The sequence below is a fragment of the Protopterus annectens genome, chromosome 16.part0, assembly GCF_019279795.1.
Source record: "Protopterus annectens isolate FY-2018-M chromosome 16.part0, PAN1.0, whole genome shotgun sequence".
NCBI classification, from domain to species: Eukaryota; Metazoa; Chordata; order Ceratodontiformes; family Protopteridae; genus Protopterus; species Protopterus annectens.
The window spans coordinates 411,473,455-411,499,142 of record NC_056750.1 but is presented as its reverse complement, the minus strand read 5'-3'; the positions used below and the strand labels follow the sequence as shown (position 1 = coordinate 411,499,142).

General features: G+C 38.3%; 1 protein-coding gene across 1 annotated transcript in view; it reads right to left on the bottom strand.

The window, feature by feature from the left end:
* Positions 1-25,688, bottom strand: part of OLFML2A (olfactomedin like 2A) — a 766,911-nt gene that overhangs the window by 15,452 nt on the left and 725,771 nt on the right. Inside the window, 2 exon segments of the mRNA XM_044058447.1 lie at positions 975-1,160; positions 2,562-2,834. Coding sequence (XP_043914382.1) covers positions 975-1,160; positions 2,562-2,834 — 459 coding nt within the window.

The window sequence follows — 25,688 nt, the reverse complement described above, 5'->3', positions numbered from 1 at the left end:
GGACAGGGTTAGCAAACACTCATGACAATCACTCAGATAATAAAGGAGAAAACTATTAATGAGAAAAGTGAAGCGATATAGTCAAAAATATCAAAATGTTTTACTTAGCCAACAAGCCAGTATGAAGACAACCTCGAAGCTTTTGCGGCAAATGAGATCTGGGGAATTGCCGTGGTGCATCATGGGATAGGGAATAGCTTCAAGCCAGTAAAAGCTCTCGAGCTTTAGTATCGGCAGAGTCAGAGCCGAGGATTGGCTCCGAACCCATCCAACAAGAATTACGTTGAGATAGGACTACATAACATCAGTTATTTTAATCATGTGGTTCAAAAATAAAGGCTGTGCTATTAGTTTCACATCCATAAGATGAATTTTTTCCAGAGGAAAAAGCTACTTTCAAGCAATGCAATGTAGGTTCATACTTTTGAAGGCCTTCAGTATTTTAGAGTTGGGTTTGCATGCTACCATGTTATGAAACTACTTTAGAAACTAGGGCCGAATTGTTGTCGACTCTGCTACTTTAATTCCACTGAGTGACTATAGAATTTCTTTTTGTGGTAGAACTGTGCATTGATAATGCCACAATAGATATAGTGGGGGCCAATAGACAGCAAACTAAAAATGTGATCCCAAACTATTGAACACCATCAGAGTTATGAGTAAGTGTTTGCAAATTTAAAAATAATTGCAACTTTGGACATTATCACCATTTTTAGGTTAAGCAGTCAAAATATGAAGTCAGTATACATACTGAACCCTTTCCTGGCTATATCAACTACTACATCTGATCCCAGTACCTGAAATATTTTGTACACATTCATTACTATATGACAACACAGTTCTATTGCAATTATTAAGGTTACTACAAATATGAATTTCAGTACTCCTACGCAAAAAATGAACTTCATCCAGTTATGATATACTTTAGTGCCAAAATACATATAGAACTTAATCAGTAAATTATGCATAATCACCTTGTTTAAAGTTGTCAAGGTTTCGGAACTCCACCAGATTGTTTCCATAGTAGTAATTTGTAACAAAGATCCTGTCATCCTTTGCCAATGGGTCTTTCATCCAAGCTCCTTCATTGCGACCATAACTATGATGCTTTTCAGGACGTTCAACTGAAGCAACTGTGCCTTCACACTCTGCATGTTTGACTGTAGTTAAAATATTCACGGTTACTCCTACTGCACATTAAATTATTTGATTTCTTAAAATTTTCTATTTAACTGGCAATACATCAAAATATATTCTGAATGACAAACATAGTACAAGCATAGATGGCATTTCCATTTGTGATGATACAACCCATCCATCCGCAATCCCTTTTTCCCCATTTTTGGACATGGGGTCAAGGTGTCACTTCAACAGTATTAATCATCTAGAGCCAAGGTTTACACTGCTGGGTGGCTAGCCCTGCAGTGGTTGGTCATACACATCAGTTGCACACAGTTCACACCTATGGCCCACCCTGCATGTCTTTTGAATGTGGTAGGAGACCAGAGCACTGAGAGGAAACTCACGTGAACATAGGGAGGATATGCAGACCCCACAAAGAAGGCACCCCAGGAGAGAATCAAACCAGGGAACCTCTTGCTGTGAGACAAACACACTTTCTGATGCACCACAGTATCAGGCCTGAAATAGGAATCTAAGCATTTTTTATGACATATGACATTCAGCATAAATTATCAACCTAGTCAATCTGCTGATATCAACTCAGTCACATTTAATGTTAGAATTCAATGACTACCTGTAGTTAGGGTGGGAAAACCAGCTAATACTGGCACAGAAAATGTTACTCTAATACCCAATATTTGACTAGGCAGAAAAGGAAATGCTGTACAACTCCACAACAATAAATGCTGCAATGATACAACAGCATCCTGCTGGCAGTGACATAGGTGCATAAATGCAAATAGTAATGTCATTTGAGTCCAGCTGCAGTCTACACAACTCATTTGGGTTCAACATATGGTTATAGGCTTAGTCATTTTGGCATAAAATGAAAGAAGAGTTTGCTGTAGGCAGAAAATGTGCCTTGGGAGGGGATAGGATACAAGACTGTGGCAAGGGGTGTGTTTTCAAGACGCTAGATAGCAAAACCTGCATGAGCAATCATTAGTGCATGATTATTGGCTTTCCCCAAAAGAAAAAGATCAAGGCTGCAGTGTACCAAAAGTGTGTCTGTGTGTGTGTGTTGGGGCAGCCTTGGTGCCCCACTACTTTTTAACAGATTTTTGAATATAAATACTGTTTGCAGTTTAATGATTTTGCTCCTTTGTGATCACAGTTCTGAAGGTTTGTCATAAGGGACAGAAACTACTAATATGGGGCCTGTGATAGATGGATAAGGGTAAACAGTAAACCTGGGGGAACATAATGAAAACATGACAGCAATTATAAATATCAGCTGTGTTAAGTTTACTATTCCTTCATGTGTTTACATTCTGTCACATGACTGCATAGAATATACGTCTCTTTCTTGAAAATACATTAAATTTAATTCAGATTAAAACATAAATCAGCTAGTAAAAAATAATAAAAATAATACATGCCATTATTTGTTTCTGGAGCAGTCATTCCCTCATCACGGTCTGTGCCTGACAAAGTAACAGGAGGTGTCACAGCAGTGGTTGGTGTAATTCTTGTTGCTGTTGTGGAGGAAGTAGTGGTACTAGTGAGGAGTGTAGTTGTAATTCCTGATGTCACTGCTGGCATGTTCTCAATATTGTCATTGCCGCCTTCTTCTGAGCTCTCAAGTTCTGATTGTCTGTTGCCTGCTCTTGCCTCTTGCCCTTCAGTTCGGGATCCCCCTTTGCCAATATTTTCTGTCAAAAAATAAAACAGCCTTAATAATACAGATTGTAGACCAAACAAATTACCTTTTTTCTTTACAAAATTCCATCATCAGCTCCATTTCTTAGATCAAGAAAATGATGTACAAATTATTTACAGAAATAGTACAATACAGCAAATTTGTAACAATGCAAAATAATTCAACAACCATATCTATTGCTCTTAAGTGTCCTTAGTAAGTTTTTGTCACTCTGTTGCCTTTGCAAAAAGGTGTAAACACTTTTCTTTGCATGAGGAACTCAGTTTGTAGAAAATTTGTCAAAACATTGCAAATCCCCAATACAATCTTTTAATGTTGAGAACCCAGTGACCAAAGCATTTTTCTTTAATATGAAATCCATGACCTAATTATTTAATGCCAGCTCATGAAGGTGTTAAATGTAGTTTATTGGAACACAGCCACACCTTTCAACTCCATGCTATAGTTTTCTACATACTTAAAGGAAATGTCATTGTTAAAAACGTAATCGATGCCCTGTTACAGATATGATCAATGAAAAAAATATATTAAACGTGTGCAGTCTGTTGAAATTAAAAGCCTGAGCTTAAGGTTACAGACAGCCTTATAACTTTATCAACTTACAGTTTTAAAACAAACTATAGCCATTAATCTCTCCACACAAGTACAACACTGACTTCTGTATTACATACATATATTAACTTTATTAACTATCACTTAAGACGGGTCTGTAACCTTCACTATCAAAAGAGCCATTTTTGGCCCCTCTCCCAACAAATAAAATTCATCAGGAGCCACAAAACCTATTTGACCCCTAAAATGAAGATAACTGTGCTTATAAACTCTTATACTTAATTATACTAAATATAAAAAGCTTATAACAGCAATATTTAAAATCCATCCCTATTTTTGTTCCTTTGTTGGCTTTGCTCGATCACTGTCAGAGTGTGTGTGTGTGTGTGTGTGTGCGTGTGTGTGTGTGTGTGTGTGTGTGTGTGTGTGTGTGCGTGTGTGCGTGCGATATCTCGACTTCTTAGAACAAGAAATCTGGACAAAGCCATAAATAATTGGGCACAAAGACCCAAAAATAGGGACACTTTTTAAATATTGCTCTTGCAAACTTAGAAAGTTGATAGAATAACAGATTTTGCATTAGCATTAATGAAACTCAAATGTCTATTTTTTCTGACTTCAGCCCTCAATAATTTGCCAGAAAACCACAATTTTATGAGAAACAGACCAAAAATATGAGGCAAAAGCCAGGACATTCTGCATAAATCTGCACAGTTGAGAGGTGTGTGTGTGTACGCGCACGTGTGTTGTGTGGTAGAGTGGCCATTATTTTTTTCAAATCTACTGGGAGCTACTGCTGAGGGGTGGAAGAGCCAAATGCGGCTCCAGAGCTGCAGGTTGCAGACCCCTGACTTAAGACATAGGCAAACAAATTAAGTTAAAAGAAAAAGAAAAACATTAACATGTTTTCAGTTACATACACTGTACATCACACATTTTTTTATAACTATTCATCAATCCAATATTACATACCTCACTTAATTCCTCCCTTCCCTTAAACCTCTCTCTTCCTCCTCCTGAACATTATTTTGCACGTATTGTTCCCACATTTCCCTTTATTTCTCCATAATTTCCTCCTTCCCTCTTCTAAAGATCCCACTTCCAGTTCTTTTATCCCTGCTACAATGTTCAGTACTTCAAATGCAGTTGGTTTACACTTTGATCTCCACTTAGTAAGTGCTCTTTGGTAGCCACCAGAATTTAACTTAAGACTTTACTCTGTGTAAGAAAGATTTCCTTAGTTTCACCCATTTGCTCACCTAATATTTATGACAGGGTACTCAGAAAAGACTTTTTAAAACCTGCCAACTCATTACATTCCAATAACGTGTTCCTAGCTACCTCTTCCTCATCACACCTCCAATATGTCTGCTTGGAGTGTACAAATACCTATGCCAACACTGCAAGCAAAAATTTTAAACCTTCTGGACTTTGTTGCAATCTTGGAAGCCATAATTGCTTACCAATATATCTTGCCAATCTTTTCTAACCTCCTTTGATTCTTATAGTTACTGTGCAACATCTTGTATGCCCTACTAATTTTTTTTTTAATCACGTTTCTTGTTCTACATTCAATGAAAATCTCTGCTACAACATGTCTTTTACTTAAGATTGCCCCATCCCTTTCCCATTGCCTAAACCTTGATATCATTCCCTGGCAGGGAAGGTAGTCAATAGTCTGCAGTCCAACTGTCTTCTTAACCACATCCCATTCTATTACCTTTCCTTCTCTAGTAATCTGCTCCCAATACCTTGGTTCCTTTGCCAGTTTTCTCCAGTAAATTCTAGCCCTCGTCTATTTTCTGTACCCCTACTTGCAGTCATCCCTATAAGCAATCTCATTCTCCCATTCTCATGTTGGCTTATTTCTCTGACTACAGTCTGCTACTTCATAAAAATTATATTCTGTATGACTGCTGTTATTCTCCTGAAGGATCTGCATCAAAAATCCTACTCTCCCCTTATTTTTTTTTAATTTTCCAACTGCTTCATCATCTCTTTCCACTTTAAATAGTAAACATCTGCTTGTGTTATGTATATGAGCCTTAACTGTGAAGCTCTAAAATATCCCTTCAAATCAGGTAATCCTTAACCACCTTGTTCTTTTGGAAGGATCAACACATACCAATTAACTCCTGCCCTCTACTCCTCCCAGATAAAGTCCTTCAATTCTATTAATTTTTGTACACAATTTCTCCCCTCATTGATAAAGAATGTCTGACCTGTAAATAAAACTAAAGGGACTAAAATATTTTCACTGCATGTATCTTACTATCCATAAACAAGAGCCTCCATTTTCTCAGATTTTGTATTATCATTTTAGTTTCTTTCCAAATATCCTCAGCTGCCATAACAGAAGTATTTTTAACCCATATACCTAAATATTTCATCTTATCGTGCCTCCATAAAAGGGCATTGCTGAACTAATTCAAATGTGGGTAAATATTTTACAGCTACAGACTTTATCTTCGTTAATCTTATATCCTGAAAATGCATGAAACTGTCTCAAAATGTTCCATAACACTGAGATGTCATTTTCTGGATTTATCAGGTGCAAACATATTGCTGCAAATAAAGTCATACCAGTTATATCCTTGAATTTCTGAGCTCCTTATTTCCCTTGCCAATGACTAAATATAGAGCAAATAAATGGGAAAGAGGACACCCTTGAATGGTTCCTCTGTTCAGACAATTTATCAGAGAGGAATCCTTCCATTATAATTCTTGCCTCCGATCATTCATATGTTCTCCTAATTAACTGTAATTGTATCAGAGAATGCAAATACTTCCAACTCCCTTCTCAAAATCCCAGCTTAATCTGTTGGTTGCTTTCTCTGCATCAAGACCTAACAACACTGGTATTTTCTTACATGCTGCTTCTGTTTGCATCACCATTGTTTTATTGTTTGTGTCTTTTGACTTTTCCCGGTTAGGGGTCACCACAGCGGAACTCCGGTCCACTAATGATTGGCAGTAGATTTTTACGTACTGGCTTGCTGAGCCTAACGCACAACCTTCAACGAAGGAACGCCCATTCACACGTCGCTACACAGAAGACGCTCTGAGAATTGAACGGGCAACATCTAACTGTGAGGCGACAACGCTACCGCAGCACCACCACCGCAGTGCATCACCATTGTTTTATTAATGTTGTGAAATGTTTGCTTCCACTCAACAAAACCACACTGATCTATGTCTATCAATTTTGGCAACACATTTGCCATTCTTTCAGCTAGTATAGGCAAACAATTTATAATCATGGTTTAAAACTGAAATGGGTCTATATAAAGCTTGGTCTGATGTATCTTTACCACGTTTAGGTATTACACCTACCACAGCATTGTTCCATGATGTTGGTGCTTTGTCTCTTTTTAAAATACTGTTAAACAAAACCTTCCAAATCTTTATCACTTTCTTTCCTCCTAAATTCCAAACTTCTGCAGGAATAGCATCTGTTCCTGGAGACTTTCCTGCAGACTGATTATACATCACTACAGACTGATTATGCATCTGTTTATATCTCATGATTGATTATGCATGTTTATATCTCATCTCCTCCAATATTAACTGTTAACTGTTGGGCTTTATCAACCTCTAACTTTTGCATGATTAAATCTTCCATACACATTTCCATCTGTGCTCTTTGATTTCTCTGCTTCATAGAGATTTCATAAAATTTCTGAAATATCTCCAATACCACTACAGGAACTCTGGTTATTTTTCTTGTTACAGGTCCCATGTTTGGGGAAAACTCCACTTTCTGCTGCTTAAATAGTTGTTAGAAAGTGTTTTTGCTCTGAAGTTAACAAAAAACAACTGCTTAACAGCAACCTTTCTAAACTCATACATATTATCCAGATGCTCCCTTATTTTCTCTTTAGCAATCTGCAGTTGCACCTCTTCTTGTCCTCTGAGATTCCTTTTATTCTGCAGTACTTTAATTGTTGTCAGTCCCTCTAAATAATTTGTATTACTTAACTCTATATATTTTTCTTTTTTTTCTACCCAATTTTTAAACTCCATTTTCATTTTATCCTTCTCACTAGCTATAACTTGTGAAGAAAGTCATGTCTTTCTTACCAAATACTTTTTTATAAATTTCTTCAGAAATCTACCCTCTTTTGTTATATTTTTCCACCTAGGTTCCCCAAAAACATCCTCACTGTTGCAAATCAAGTTCCAGTTCCCATTTACAAGTAATATTCCCTGCTGAAAGTGATTTCTAATAAAATGTTCTTAAGCTCCAAAACAGCAACTTTTAATGAAATATAAATACACAATGTAATCCTTCTCTCTTGCCAATAACCCTTTACTACTACAAACCTATTTTCCCCCTCTTCTATTACTATTAGAGCTCCTCCAGTGATTAGTATAATTATTCCCATTTTCCTTTGTTCCCAATATTCTGCTCAATACTCATCCTGAAAGCCTTTCTGTATCAAATTCACAAGATCATTTATTGCCAAATGCATCTCCTAAAACACTGCTACCTGCACTCTCCATTTCATAATACAATTCAATATTTTTCCTGATTATATTTGCAAGCCAATTTACATTCCAAGATAACAATGTTAGTATAGTAATAAGTTATTGTTTCTACCTATTACACGACAGTTTTTTTTTTTTGAATGTGCATTTCAAAATTTAGTGTTACATGCACACATTAATGTTTAGCAGACTCATCTTTTATACAGCTGTTTCTTATCTCCATTTGAACTTGTCAGCTTTTTAAGACTTTTTGTTTAATTAAAAGCATCAACCAAAATAAATACATTTTCTGAACACACTATAACCTATTAGCTTAGAACAAACACATCAACCAAAGTACAGCTTCAAAAAATGAAACTTAACCCTCCAGATAGAACTGCCCCAAATTGGCACCTGTACCCAAAGACATTACCTCACCTAAAATTATGGTTACTCATGCTAAAATGCATGTTACAGCCTGTGTTCCCACTTACACCATTTGGGGTCTTATTTGCTTATCCTTAATTCCCCTTCCAGATATGAAAAACAGCTTATATGCTTTCAGAAAACATTAACTTTTAGCCCCAAGAAAAAGTTCACTGGCTATCTTTAAAACTACATTATACACTGTTCTATTTAATCAACTGAAGTATTAAGGCTGCTAGTGAAGCTCTCTTTTATTCACTTCCAATAAATTTATTTTTTTTTCACTGAACTGCTTGCCCTTGTACCTTTAACTTTTGGATTTCCTTCAGCAAAGAATGCGCAGAACACTCAAAATTAACTGCCTGCACTTGCAGACAGCTCGTCTCCATGGAAACGCTCTGCAATGACAGAAACATACAAAAAACAGCTAACAACTCTCTAGATGTATGAAGGAATCTGTCAATTTTATTCAGTGCAGACCACAATATACAATTACTTTCAGCTGCAGACTTCTTGACTGCTACTGATCATTTGCCAATGGAGAAAAACATATTGTATAAGCAAGAAATTTAGCACTTATTGTGGCTTTTATCATTTTGTCTTATTTTCCAAATCTACAAGAACACTTGTTTATAGATTAAGTCAAGGGCATTAATCTAGACATTCATCTTTGTAAAAAAAAATAAAACATTATAACTCTACATGTAATATAATCAGTGTACTTTTACAGCCCCATCCCACCAGCTCAAGATCACAGAATATTAAACTTTCTTTTGTCCAACATTTCTTCTCTTGCACAGTAAGGCTTACATTTCAAACTACTAAAAAAGTACTTGTTTACTTAATATCATCACATACATCACTCACAGAAAAGAATCCCCAACCCCACATTTAAAATACCCCTGACTACATACTACACAAAAGACTGTTACTATATATATCATGCAGCTTATATCCAAACATGTTTTATGCAAATATTAAGAACAAAAATTGTTTTATTTAGTTACTTTTCCCCTTTTTGTGTCATTCTAAACATTAATGATAAAATGGTGTATATGCTTTACAGTCTACCCTAATGTTATAGTCAACATAAGTCCAGGCTTTCTTAACCACTTTTTTGCAAGGCTTCTCAAATATGACTGATGCTTTATAATCTGACATTTATTCACTAATTTCAGTGTCCCTGGTCTTCTTCCTGTTCATCTCCATCTCTCAGTACCATCCTCTGGTTCAAGTCCAAGGTACTCCTGATTCTTCTAGTCAGCTCCTATGCTCTCTCATCTCAAGCATTTCTCTCTGGAACATTGAAAAAGGTTTCACAGGCAAAGTCTTTATATGAGCTTTATTGTCAGAAGAATGAGATGCAGAGTCCCCTTCCCTTTGATGGCTCACTTGTTTGCTGGATAAACTTTTGTATTTCCTCATTAGCCCATTCTGTATGAAAAATGTCTTTGATCCTGTAGGAAAAATATTCTGAAGACAGCTGGATAAAGCAGATCAAATCTCACATCTCACAACTGTCTTTCAGCATTCCCTGATTACTAGGATAAACTTTTGACTCCATGCAGAAGAGAAGCGAGTCCACAAACACATTCTGCTGTCTCCAGTTTTTAATACTTTTCCTTGCTGCCACACTTTTGTCAGAATCAACCCTTTCTGCTGGTATGATTGCATTTTTACTAATACGGGTCTTAGCTGCTTTTTCATGGCCAGGTTTGGAGCGCACACAGTGTTGCCCTTTCAGTTAAATTCTGCTGTGGAATACCAGTCCAGTTATTATTTGTGTTGTCAGAAAATTAATACAATTTGTTCTTTCCAGTTTCTCTGATACAGCAGAACCATTTTTTGAAACCACTCTTCTTGAGAAGTTTCATACTTAGCCAGCCTTTTCCTCATTTCAACAGCCTGGATATAAGAATATACAGTAAATCAGATGTAAAAACACCTGAATAATTTGTGTTAAAGATGCATTGAATTAACATAAAGTCACATCATTTTGCCATTTCTCAGTATCTTCACTCAGATCTACTGCAATCTCAGCTCTTTAGAGAGCATCAAACCTTATGATCTTAAGATTTGACATGAGCTGTCCTTCTGTACCCGGACAGGATAAGTACATTTCAACAGTACTAACCTTTGAGTAGAATCAAACCAGCCTTAATACTTTCATGGATAAGTCCTTTGTATATGCTGATCTCACAAGCTTGCACAATAAATTGCTCCAGTCCTTCTGTCTAATAAAATCATATTTCAAATACATCTGATGCTGCTTTACTTTATCTTGGCCCAAATGGAAACATTCTCAGTTGTAATGATCTTGACTCAATCACACTGAATCACCACAGATGCAGATAATTAAAATAAGCATGTGGCATTCTTTTTAGGTGAAATGTACTATGAAGTTATATATAGTTTTTTCTTTGTTTTCTGGCTGAAATACAGTTCTCAAGAAGCAGAAAACATTTCATATACTGTGAAAGTCTACAGCATACAAGTACAAACTGCAAAAAGTAGCAACAACACTTTTTAGAACTGTAAAGTAGACAGCTATTTATATGAAAACTTTCAAATTCTTCTGTAGACAAACCATGCTTTCAAATTCTTCTCCAAGAGTATACCACGATATTCACTACTAAGCAGCATTTCACACATCAGTGTATTTATGATGTACATAAGCATTATAAAAAATGGAGGAAGAACTCACCAGATAGCTAACTAGCTACTTGTACATCAAGCTTTTTTATGTATTGGGTGGCATTACTGCAGGCACCTAGACCTCACATTTAGTCACAGATCCCTCCTCCCCCACAGACTTCAAAATCTGACATGCCACACACACAAGCCATTTAGCACAGAAAAGATTTTCTAAAAAAAGTAAAGCAATGAAAACATCAAACACCAAAAACATTCACCTCAACTCATACACATTACTAACCTTGCAAAAAAAAAAAAAAAGAAAAGAACTTAACAAAAACCAGGCTTGTGACACAAATTAAACATGTTTTACAGTTATAACTGCATATTTAACTATATTACCTGATGAGGAACAGTAAGAGACATCCAAAATAGATTAAAAGTTATCCTGTTGCAAATGAAAGCATAAACCTCACAAACAGAAAATGAAGCAATGCAGGAAGAGACGGGAAGTGTCAGAACTGAACAATGTAAATAAACCATCCCATAGCAACAGAAAATCGAAGTTTTACCCTAGGAGTCAAATTACACAGACAAACATACACAAATACAATGCAAAGAGTGCCAGACATTGTTTGATCAAAATAGTAAATCTGAAAATACAGTACACAAAAGTAACACTTCACGAATACGAAACTATACTAATATAAAAAACACACATGAAATTAGGGTGGGAGAACATTACTGCTTCTATACATGTATTTTTCAGTTTTTGGGAGTGAACACCAATATTATTAATTTAGGAAGTAACAAGCATGCCATCAGCTAACCAACTTAACAAAAACATGAGGGAGTATTTTGTGTGTGTGTGTGTGTGTGTGAAGTCTGTATGTTATGTATTTTTATATACAAGTCTTCCAGCTGCTGGAGTTGCCACCAGAATCAATACTCAAATACTTTTGAGGCTATGTTACCTCAAAACAGTATACATGCTTATGGAACACAGTGTTACTGATGATAAAATAATTCACATTCTCCTGCTGGAGGTATTATGTAGTCTTGGTATCCAATTTAAAAATAGACTATGCAACAGCACACAGCAGTTTGACAGAAGGGTCCCTTAAATGACTACCCTGAAAACTACATATCATAATAACCAAGAGATAAAAAGTTATAAACCTGCACAGCACTTAAATCAGTTAAAGTTAGATGAAGGAACTATTTTACATTAAAATACACTGATTACACAGCCCTCACACAACCCATTTAATATAAAATTCAAACTGCCAAAAAATATGTCCACTCTACATGCAATAAGGCAGATGAGCATGTGCATGATAGAGATATTACACAACACTCAAGGATTATAAGATGCAAACCTTGAGCTCATGTCTCACAGCACACATGGACATATGGGGAATATCTATGCCATGCATACACCCTTGGGCTTTACTGCATATACAAGGTATTTAGATGTGTGTGTTACTTACAGTTATTCAAGGAGAATAAATTGACATAGCGAAAACCAAAATAACGATCACTAAATTTAATCCAAGAGAAAAACACAGCAGAGATCAACAAACCACCAAACATTATCATAGGAAGTTACTAGGCTATTAATCCTGAGGCCCTTACAAGCCTAGCCAAGAATTTAGCCCATGTTCCGACAAGTCAGCACCCGATTCCCCTTGTCCAGCAGGGACACAGGTGGAAACCCAGGGGTGTATTTTCTCTTCCCCATCCAGTTATCCAGGTTGTGCTTAAAAAGGGTTAATGAGGTAACTCTGCTTGATGTGCAGACAGAGTCTATTCCACAAAATGGGGGGGGTCTCTGAGACACAAATCTGTTCCTCCAACAAGTCCTATTGTAGTCACAGACCAGGTTGAGGTCACTTGTGCTGTTTTACTCGAGTGTAGTTTGCTTTCGGATATGCAGCAGTCCCATCAAGGCAAGGTCTGAGATTGCTTAGGATGCCAGACACAGGTCACTTCTGATGAGTCTGTACGAGACTGAGTAGAGGGACACCACCTTTAGCCTGTGTAGGGTAGATGTTTGAGGCACTTGATTCTCCTGGTGAGGAACCTCTGGGCTCTCCAACTGCTGCATGTGCTTTGTGAGGTACATGCCGAAAGGGGCACTGTACTCAATAATGGGTCTTATAGGGGAAGAATACAGGGATGTTGTGTTCTCCTTGTCCATGAATGAGATACCCTTACTAATGAGGTGGGCCAAGTAGAAAGTTTTCAGTATAATGAAGGCAATATGGTGGTCAAAAGTCAGTTTGCTAATACCTGACTGATTGCATGCTTAGGAACTTGTTATTAAGGTGATAATTTGTGGGGATGTCTCTCTCCCCAAAGAGGATAAAAATGCATTTTTGGCATTCAGTTTGAGGCCATGTTTCTGGCACCAGTCATTTGTTTGTGTGAGACCCTCTTGGAGGATGTCCACATCACTAGAAGAATTTATGACAGTGCCCTGTTCTAATAAAATCAGAATGAAAGGACACATCAACAAATCAGCAGAGCTTTCAAATCTAGCTCTTTCTCGATGCATAGAATTGGTTGAGAGACCACTCATGAGGCATCAAGATAGATCTACTTAGTTTGTCTGCTAACACGCTGGTTTGGTTTTCATGGGATGTGCACTGAAACTAGAAAGTGGTCTGATGAGATCACCCATTCTCACACTCTCATAGCCTTTCTGCAGAGGGGATAAGATCATGTTCCTCCTTGTTTGCTGATGCAACAGACCACAGACATGTTGTCGGTCTCAACTGCAATAGTCCCCAGAAAGAGAGCATCTTAAAAAGCCTGCAATGCGAGTAGGACTACTCTCATCACTAGTAATCTATGCAGATAGTTCTCTTGGGGGACTACATGTCTTGGAACATCTTTCCCAGGAAATGCCCCCCCCCCCCAATTGGGAAGTATCCACAGTCATTGTGGCTAATGGAGTTGGCAAAACAAATGTATGGCCTACATGAATATCGTCCAGTTAAATCCACCAGTGAATGAGTCATTTGCAAATTGAAGTTAGCTTGACTGGAAAGGCTAAGGTTTGATGTAGAACAGACCACTGAATAGTCAGAGTCCACTGAAGGACAAGCATAAAGAAACATGCCAAGGGTAGTAGTATAATGGCTACTGCCACTGAATCTAGTACTTGAAGAACTGATCTTGTTGAAGGAGATGGTTAAGAAATAAGTAGATTAATCTGATTTTTGATGGTGGATATGTAATGAAGTGGCAGTGAGGCTATTTGTATTTTTGTATCCAGAACTGTACCCACGAACTCCAGGCTCTGGACTGGTGTCAGGTTTGACTTAGCATAATATAATGCTATCCCAGTGACTGGAAAGTCTGGAGTAAATAGTCCCTGGAATGTAACAGAAGATGCTTGGAGGGGCAGTGAGAAGCCAAGTCATCCAGATATAGAATCATTCAATCCTTTGAGTCTTGGGTGAGCAGCCACCACTGCCATACATTTGGTAAACACCCTGGGGGCTGTGCCAAGTCCAAATGGCAGGTCTCTGAGCTGGTACTGATGGGCTCCCAGCCAAAAGCATAATCATCATCTAGACTGCCTATTTTGATGCGACAGATCTTCAGGATGCATACTGTCGCTCGTTCATCTCTAACACATGACAAAAAGGCTGGGGGGGTTCATACAGATGCTTTAATACATAGAAACACAGGATGTATAGCAGCATCATCAACTATGAACAAACTAGTTAACAGACAGACCTTATATACACACATGCTTAAATCTCAACAGCAAACTACAAAATGGCAGTCAGACTCCCACATGCTCAGTATTTATATACTTGTGCAAGCCCTTGGATAACTTCTTAATGGTATATACACACATTGATCTACAGCCTTCCTCATAAAAAGATTGCCATTTATACAAAATATCAGAGCTAGAAATGTATTACTATGTACATTAGAAACGAAACACAATGCTCATGTCCAAGTTGCTTCATATCTGCGACCATATCTCAACAGTTGGGACCAAACTTAGCAACAGGGACAGCAGTACACAACTTTTAACAGGAACTTCTGGATTAGACACAGGAATGGGAATGCCCTTTGGAACTTCCTCTGGAATTGGAACACTGGACAACTCACTCTGAGATAACAGTCTTTCTCACAGGCTATGTGCTGTGGTATAGGCTCGGACACAGCTCTCAAATGCTTCTGATTCTGCCTAAAGATTGCTCTTTTGATTCCACAATGTCTGATCTTGGCTCTGGACCAATACTCTTCACGACACGAATCCGACCATAACGTTTGGACATTTCCATCCTTACCACTTCTCCTCCTCATAATGGATTGAGCAGTTTGCTGGTCTTATCATAGTAGGACTTCTGGGTTAAATACTTCAACAGATTGGCTTTCACTGATCTGTTGTTCTTGACACATGGAACAACTGACTACTGATTGGTTTGTCTTTATAAACGTCTCTCAGCAGATGAACCAAGATGTTTACCACTAGGAACACTTCTGAGATTTTAAAAGATTCAGGAAAATATCAGTATTATCTCATTTTGACTTCTCAAGTAATTGCTTTGCACTTTGAACTGCACATTCTGCCATTTGACTGCAGGTACTCAAGGCTACTTGTGACATGAGTAAAATCCCATTCTTCAGCAAATCTCAACTGTTGGCTTGTAAAGTGAGCGTCATTGGCAAGAAATAAACTTTGTGCAGGCTACCATGAACAAAATGACGCTTCATCTTTGTAATGACTGTACTGGATGCTACGTTAGGAAGTAAGTCAATTGGAGTAAGTCTACTAACACCAAATAATGTTGATCATTCCACTCGAAGATGTCAGTGACTACTATAGACCAAGGTAGTTCTGGAATCTGGTTAAGCTGAAGTGGATTGTTTTTTCTGTTGATGTGGGCTTTGTACTATTATGCACTGAACAAGATGAAAGTGCTCTCTCAATGTCTTGTGACAGAAAGCCAAAATACTAGCCCTCTCGCCCTTCTTTTGGTATATTAGGTTCCTGGGTGACCACAATGCAAGATAGTAATGTACTCTGGTTGCAAGAACTTTGGAACAATTACTTTCAAACCTTTCATGATACCTTTGTCGAAAATCTCATCTTTGTATGGAAAATAAGGCTGCACTTCTTGAGGTAAACTAGACTGCATTGACGGCCATCATGATAAAGTGGTTGAGCCTCTGTAAAACTGGATCTGTGGCTGTGTGATCTCTCATCTTCACCAAGACATGTGGAAGAAAAATTTCTCACTTACATGACTTGAAAATCAAGGTTCTCATTCTCGTGCTCTTCTGTGGTATTTCTGGGCGATCTGGATAAAGTATCAGTAAGATAAAGAAGTTTGCCTGTCTTATAGACAAGACTGAAATTGTACTTTTGCAATCTCAGCATCATACGTTGCAGTCTGGCTGGAGCTGAATGCATAGGCTTTCTCAGAGTAGAGACTACAGGTCGGTGGTCTGTTTCTATCTGGACAGGTCTACCATAAACACAATCATGGAACTTTGAACATGCAAACCCAATTGCCAAAAGCTCTCTCAATCTGAGCATACTGCATTTCAGTTTGGGTAAGAGTTATCAATACATTGCAGGCAATAGTCTGATCCTTTTGTAGAATGTCTGCACCAAGACCAAATTTCAAAGCATCACAGGAAAGTGTTACTGGCTTGTGAGCATCGTAGTATCCAAGAGTTGGACGACTAGCAACTCTCTGTTTCAGGACATCAAATGCTCTTTGGTGTTGTCCTAACCAAGACCACACTGCATCTTTAAGTGTCAACTCTCTAAGTGGAACTGAAAGTTAGCTCAAGTCTGGAATGAACTTGCCTAGGTAGACCATGCCACGAAAATGTTGCAGGGCTTGAACATTGTCTGAAGCTGGCATCTCGAGAATGGCTGTTTGAAGGGACTGGTCTTAAACCTCTACTCATAAATAAATGATGAACATAAGTAGCTTCTTGTAGCCAGAATTTGCATTTCTGTGGGTTGAGCTTAACTCATTCACTCCAATGGAACTCAGGAAGTTTGCAGTATAACTTCCAATGGGCTGGACCTACATATTTTGACAGAATCAAATTATGTTGTCACATTTCAAACAGATGTTCATAGTTCTCGAACCATAGGGTTATGAAAAAAGTATAAATGACAAACTCTTCAGCACAAACTATTTTTATAGTGGTAGTATTCTTTAGGTTCCAGGTCTTAAACCAAATTTTATAAGTCACAGTAAACACAGTAACTATTACATTTGTAATACTTCATAAACAACTTACAATATATCAGCAACTACTCAAGTTACATATATACTGTCAGAAGCATTTTACTCATCTACCTGAGAGCTTTCATACGAGGCTAAGGAGTTCCGTCTATGTTACTTGGTTGTTGATATATTTAGAAAAATGTGAAAATTATATCTATATAAATTAATATCATAAAAATAACAGTTAATATCTATTTACCTGCACTAGACAGAGGTCAAATATTGATGCAGTTGAGTTTACCATTGTGTAAACTTTAATATGAAATCTTTTAAAACCTTGTACATAGCATGGTTTTGGAATTATTGATGCAAATATGAACAAGCAATATTTGACGCCTAGAGGCTTCAGTGGGAGTTAACTGCAGATGCACCTGGAGGCATCACTCTAATATAATGAGTTAAGATTCACTTGATGTGTACTTTCTAGAACTTTTCTGAGGTTTCAGTCATGCTCTGCTTCATCACAACCTCCTACTAGTATGTCTACTATAATAGCACAAGGATACCCAGAAAAAATTTGCACACAACTATTTCACTTGCAGAATTCATCTCAAATAGCATTTTCAAAAATCTGTACCTGCCAGAGTACTGAAAGTAGTGAAGAATGAGGATTTTTGTCAAGATCAATTGCCTAAATGAATTCTTTGCATCCAAAACAAAATAGTGCAATTTGGCATCAAAGCTGTGACTTCATCATTGGATGACGAGGTCTTTTTAGTGCATTGTTCAAATCTCATAGATCAATACATTTTTGGATGACATCTGAGCTTTTCTTATGAGCTAACATCATTGAAGATACCCATTCAGTTGAAGTTTCAAATTGACAAATCACACTTTATAGCACCATTTTATCTACCTCGGCTTTAACTCTGTCCTGCATGCCTAGTGGAACTTTACGTGCTGGCCTGATAACCGGCCTGACCTCTGGGTCTAACTTCATATAGTACACAACTGGATGCTTGCCTAGTTTGTCTCTGAAAAAATCAGCACAGGTAGAAAAAAACATACTGGACAAAATTAGAGTAGTGGTCTTTTAAGCTAACATGGTGGACTTCCTTATTAAATGAAAGCAGTCCCATTTTCAAATATCTCTGAGCCCTAATAATGACTGGACGTGCCTCTTGACCACATAGGATAACACACTGTAACATGAAAGCACGACTGAGCCTTCAGTTTGAATTTCTTCACCTCCATAAGCAATAAGCTTCACACACCTTGCCAAATCAAGCCTTTCACCTTTACACACGCTAGCAAACGTTTCTGCTGACATAACATTGCATTTGGAACCAGTGTCAAATTTGAGTTCTATGTGTTTGCCATTTATCTAAACAGCAGAAAATACTTCATTCTTTGTCCATAAATCTACTGTATTGACCATTTCTTGAATCACTGACACACCATCATCATAATATCTTCTGATCTGATAGATATGTAAAAAAAGGTGGTGGCATGGCCATCCTCTACTCAAACAACCTTAACCTCTCATCATACCCTTCCCCAATTCTTGACTTCCTCCCAGCTGAAATCATCATCCTTAACTGCCACCTGAATCCCCACAAAAAAACTTGTAATTGCCTCTACCTTCCTCCTGGTAACAATCTGCCCATTCTTGAAAACATCCTATCCTGGTTCTCCCACAACATACCATATGAGACACTTGTCCTCGATGTCAACATTGATTGGTCCACGATGTCAACATTGATTGGTCCAAACTCAACTGACTCCCCCCAACTCTGTATCCACCTACACGGCTTCTACCAACTTATAACATCTCCCACTCGCTTCCATAAAAATTCCACTTCCAGCTCCATCATAGACTGGATCCTTACCAGTTCCCCCCACCAATACCACAATCCCACCACCTTACTTGACTCCCTCAGTGATCATCTCCCTACCACCATCTTAAAACACTACTCCCATATTCCTAAACCCCACTTTATCAAAGACTGTCGAAAACTATCGAGTTTCAGTTCATCCCAATTTAACTCCATTCTCCACAACATAGATTGGTCCATCCTAAAACACTTCCCCCTAAACAATGCTGTAAGTGCTTTCAATAGCATCTTCATGAATACTCTAAACTCCTTAGCTCCCTCTAGGAAGATCAGAGTAAAATCAAACCATGCTCCCTGGCTCTCCAAAGAGACTAGGTCCCTTATGAAACAAAGAGATTGTGCTTGGAAAACCTGGACTAAAACTAAACCACCACCTTTTCTTCAAAAATATAGGCAACTGAGGAACCTTGCAAAAAAACATACAACTAATGACAAAACGTTATACTATAGCACTGCTCAGCTTAACAAATCCAATCCTCGAAAATTTTGGTCAACTCTCAACAACATCCTCAATCCTGGAAAGCCCTCTAACCCCTCCCCATACCCTAACTCTTCCTCTCAGGAAACAGCTACCCTCCTGAATAAACACCATCTCTTCCATCCAAAATCTGGTAACCTCCAAGCCATACTCTACTTCGACACCCACCCTTCCAAGTCCCACTAACACAACTTTGTTTTCTTTTGAGCCAGTTCCCATTACTTACATCAAATCACTACTACTCAAGCTAAAACTTTGCTCTCCTTCCACTGACAATCTCCTACAGTCCTCAAACTTGCTGCTGACTCAATTGCCTATCCTATATCTATACTAATTAATCGATCTATTCTGGAATCAACTGTCCCCACCCTTTGGAAATCTTTCTTCACTATCCCTCTTCATAAAGGTGGAAACTCCACTGATCCCTCAAACTACCGACCCATTGCCATTCTGTCCCCCCTCTCCAAGATATTAGAAAAATGTATTCACTCACAGCTTCTCAATCACCTCCTCACACAACACTTACTTACCCCTACCCAACATGGATTTCGTCCTCACCACAGCACCACCACTGCCCTCCTCTCCTTCACTCATATCATTGCAGAGGCCCTAGACAACAATAAACTAATTTCCTATCTCTTCAAAGCCTTCCATACTGTCTCATCCTCTATTACTATCCAAACTCGCAAATCTCCACCTATCCCCCTCTGCACTTGCCTGGTTTAATAGTTACCTATCTGGCAGGGAACAATCAGTCAAATGGCTCTCATCCTCCTCACCTTTCCTTCCCATCTCCACTGGTGTTCCCCAAGGCTCCATCTTGGGACCCCTTTTAACATGTTAACCAATGATCTTTACACCTCATGCAAAGAATCCTCCCTTATTCAGTATGCAGACAACTCCACACTTATATCCATCTCAAATAACATTCCTGAACTACACTCCCTGACCCAACAGGCTCTACTATTCACTGAACAATGGCTCTCTCACAACCTATTGATCCTAAATCCCAAAAACCTTCCCCGTTCTCTTTCCCATCACAAGAGCTTCTTTTTTATTACATCTTCTAACAATACAACTATCCAACCTGACACCCACACAAAACTCCTAGGGGTCATTATCGATGATGAACTAAAGTTCAACCTACACATACTCCAATGTATAGGTCTGCTACAATGGAACAAAAAATTCCTAACCCCTGAATCTAGACTTACGCTGGACCAGACACTCCTCCTACCCTCCCTCGTATACGCCGCCTCAGTTCTTACCAATATCCAAGCCTCCACTCTAAACAAACTCCAACAGACTTACCATAAAATAGCCAGATTCATTACTAACACCCCATACAACTCACACCACTGCATTTCTTTAAACTCTCTTCAATGGCTTGAACTTCCCCAATTTCTGCTATCTTATCAATTTCATATGCTACACTCTATTCTTTATAAACCCTCCTTCTGTCCATCTCTATCTTCCTTAGTCTCCATCTACATCCCATCCCGGACCCTCCGTACTTCTAACAAACGATTACTTGATATCTACCACCCAAAAAGGTCAGTAGACAAACTACTCTACAAATACTCCCTAGCCCATGCTTGGAACAAACTTCCCCTTGACTTGTGTTCAATCTCCCACACCTCACACTTTCAAAATTAACTAAAAGTTTATTTTCTCAATTCCAGAACCTGCCCTTGCCATGACCCTACCTAGTCTTCCTTCCCTTTATCTACCCTCAAAAGGACCATACTTAGTACCTCATTACACTTCTCTCTCCAATGTGTCTACTATGCATTTGCATAATTTTATACAAACAAAAAATTGTTATTGTTGACCTATTGAACTATATCAATGTAAAATTGTTACTTGGCTTCTTTTTAATGCAACTTTAACTTTATGCATGTAGCCCAACATATGTGAATCTTTTTACTGTAACTGCTATTATATCAATATTGTTTAAAATTGTACTTGTTTAAAATGTACTACTGGAGCTTTTCTCCTTGGGTCTCCACTGAAAATGGGCCACACGCCCAGTTGGACAAACCCGGTTAACAAATGTCAATAAATAAATAAACAAATAAATAAATAAAGAGTAGAATTGCCACTGTCAAACTGATCAGCTTGTTTCTTAAAATGTTCCCTTTTAAGAAAAGAATGTGGGTCTTTTGATTTACAAAATCTTTTCAAATGATTGCATTTATTATATTTGTTGCATTGTTGACTAAAAGCAACATTTTTCCCTTTTAGATTCAGGACTTCCACCACAATTATGACAGTTGGCAATGAAACTAGGCTGGGGCCCATGCTTTGAGATTACCAACTCACTGTTGCATTTCACTGAGACTGTGCGAACTCTGAAATTTGCTGGAAAGTTCTGAGGTTTACCAGCGAGTGCTCAGGGATTAGAGTTGCAGCCATGTGCTTGGGCCTGTTTCTTTTAACCACATGCTGCATACTACCAACATGAGCTTCATCACTGTGCCTTCTAGAGCTGTTCTCGTTTGTAAGCATATTTGTGTGCTTTTCTGTGAGCTCGCATATCTGACAAATCTCAATGGCCTTATTCAAAGTTAAATCACTGTCACAAAGAAAAATCCTTCTCACAGCATCATCTTTTATACCGCACACAAGTCCGTCTTTATCAACTCATCCCTTAAGTTACCAAATCTGCATGTTTTAGCTTTATTTCTCAAGTCTGTTATATATGCTACAAAACAGTTTCACCAGGCTTTTGATCCCTTGTGTAAACTAAGTGCCTTTCCATTGTAACATTTGTCTGGGGGTTACACATTTCTTTAAATTTACATTTTAAGCACTCTGGGTCCTCCCTTGACTCAGCCAATACAGTAATATGACAGTTTCCCCCGCTGCTGTATTGATAGCAGGTGTATACACAAATGAGCATTCCATTTCTATGGCATCTGACCCAGCTAAATTAAGCAGAATAAATGCCTTTGTATGGTCATCTTTATCAGAAAATGCAGCCTGCATGAAAATGTACACTTACTCAAACACATTCAGTTCTCAGCAATATTACTGTCAGCACAAGTGCACTGGGTTTCTGAAATTCATCTGCCTTGCCCACAAAGTATGCACAAACAATGAAAATATGGCCCTTGTAATTATGTACAAACTGTTTTGTGAGCTTGCAATAACATTCAAATGCACAATACACTCTCTGAAATACTGTACTTCACGAAATATGCTCTGTAATGACTACTCCGCGCAATATGCCTTGTAATGGCTGTACTTCACGAAATAGCTTTACTGTAACACTGTGCAAACACTTTATATATACTTCTGATAACGGCTATCTTTGCTTAATACGAAAAATACATGCTTTGTGAAAATGCGGTTGTTTCCCTTGATTTTATTCATTCTATGCGATTCAGACTATTTCCAACATTTTCTGTAGTAATTTGAATATTTTTATCAATATCGTACATATCGGTTTATGCGAATATCATTTAGAGCATTTTGTATGACCCATTTCATATTATACGAAAAGAAATAGGGCTAAGCAAGTTTTAATATTTGTAATTCGTTTCTGACCTGTTTTGCGAAGTATGCAAAATTTAGGGCTGATCCACTTGTCTATATTCCTCTAGATCAAAGCAAGTGCCTTAAGCCCTTGTAGCCATGCTGTCTCTGATTTCAAGCCCTTTGGAAATGCCAATTCTGACTCCGTGCCCTTTAGACATGCCACTTCTGGCACCATGTCGCTCGTTCATCTCCAACATATATGACAAGGCGGCTGGGGATTTGTACAGATGCTTTAATACATAGAAACATCAGGATGGATAGCAGTATCATCAAATACGAATAAACTAGTTAACAGACAGACCTTACATCTCTAACTACAAAATGGCAGTCAAGCTCACATGTGCTCAGTATTTATACACTTGTGCAAGCCCTTGGATAACTTCTTAAAAGTATATAAGCACATATTGATCTACACATACTATCGAGAAGATCCAATAATCCTTGTGAAGAAAAGGTGGGATGGACGTGTTCAGTGACCATTCGGACTTTTGACTTCACATGCCAATTCAAACTGCTTAGATCCAAAATTGGTCTGAGGTCCCCCGTTTTCTTGGGTACTAAAAAGAAGCATGAGTAAGTTCTAAATCCTATTTGATCTGGTGAGACCTCTGGGATGACTTTTTTGTAGCAGCTTTTGAGTTGTTTTGTGCTTCGCCCTTCCTCTGACTGGGTGAAATTCAGGAAGTTTTTTTCTTTTTATAAACAGGGGCTTAGAAAATGCAATGAAATAACCTCTGGATATAATTTTTAGCGCCCAGGTATCTTGTTACATTTGCTCAGGCTTCTGGGTGTAGAGATAACAGTTCCTCCAGAGTGTGACAGTTGGGCAGAGGTTCAGGAGTGCTGAAAAGGTCCTTCTGGAAAGGTCCTTGAGATTTTCAGAAATACATTTTCTTACCACCTCTCTGATTCCTGGAAATGATCCAGTGAGGGATAGAGAACTGGATTCCTATGGCAGACCGGTCTTTCCATCTTGTTCATTTCGGGTTAGCATCTCTTTTACTGAGGGACAAAATAAGGATGTGCCATTGAATGGGGCATTGATAAAAGATGTCTTAAAGGGTACCACAAAGTCACAGCTGCATCCAGGCATGGCTCCTAAGGGCAATGCCTGAACCAGCCACTTGTGAGATGCCTTCAGCAGTGTGACAGATCAACCTAACTGGAGAATCTGAGACCAACAAGAGAGTGCCCAGCTATGAGGAAGTTCTTTTGAAGTATTCTGCGGACAGAGCGCAGTATTTGAAAGCTCTTTGGTCGAATGTCTCTGAAGCCTTATGAAATGCGCTATGTTATTAAGAGACCTCAGTGCAATGGTTATCAAGGCAAAGATTCACTTTCTGAATTTGTCTAGACACCCTGTTTTGCAGATGAAAAGAGCAGCTATGATCTGCTAGCTCTTTCCTGGTGGCTGCCACCACCACCACCATGGCTTCAACCAGAACTCATTGCTCCAGTGGGATCTGTCTTTTGGAGAGGCTAAGAACTTGTCAGGTCTCTTTGGGATAGGTCTGATGGATTCCAGTTCCTTCCAAGCCCAGAGGAAGACCAAATAAGTTCATTCACCAGGGGGTAACCCAAGATGTAGACAGGCCAGAACCAAAAGCTTCCAAAAATACAGATTCTTCCAGAGAGGGTTTTTTTTGTTTGAGGATTTCTAAAATTTCTCTGAAGGTGATGTCATCTGGTAGTGATCTGAGGAACCCTTCTCCGTCACCAAAATTGGTATCCTCCATGAGTAACTATCAAGGACTCAATGTGTCTTTTTTACAAGTCCTTTTCTGATGTGCCTCCTATGTGAGGTATTCAGGGGAGGTGTCAGAAGAGAGGGGAAGTTCTTCCATCAGAACTGATTGGACACTTGTTGGAAATGGCTGTCCCTGTGGAGTAGGTCTGACCAGCTCAGAGCTACAAGGGGAAGGGGGTTGGATCCAAAAAATGAAAAGGTCATTCTCTAGAGAGAGAAAAGGCCCTTTCCAAAACCTTTAAGGCCGACAGACTCAAACAGGCTTTGATCAACATTCTCTGAGCCGAAACTCCCAGCAAAGGTAGGTCTCAACAACTTTCAGATACGTGCTTCAGGGATGGAACTGGACCCAAGCTCTCCAGGGCCAATGCTGAGGAGGAACAATGGATATGACAACATCAGAGTCAAGCCAGGCCCTTCAGATCTGATGCAGACACTTGGGAACCAGGACCCCTTCTGATCAGAAGGTATCTCAGAGGAACTAGTCAAGGATATAGTTGGAATCAAAGAAGCTATTTTTTTTTTATTCCAACACATGAGCTTTTGGGATTTTGGATCCTAGGACTCCATAATCACTGGATGGAGTGGAGAAGGAGATACAATAGTTTTAGATGTCACATAAAGACTGTTACAGAGGTTTACTTAGTGGTTGTATTGCAACACTATGTATTTACAGGATTTTAGTATGAACATACCATCATATATCATATATTATATATTCATAGATCATACATTTGTATAGCATCATATTATTAGTGTGTGTATATATATATAAAAAAACTTTGTCATGTACTTTGTATTCTACTTTACATAACATACATTAGTATTTCTGAATAGCATACATAATTCACTAATTTAGGCATCTCCCACCAATATCAATTAAAAAGATAGA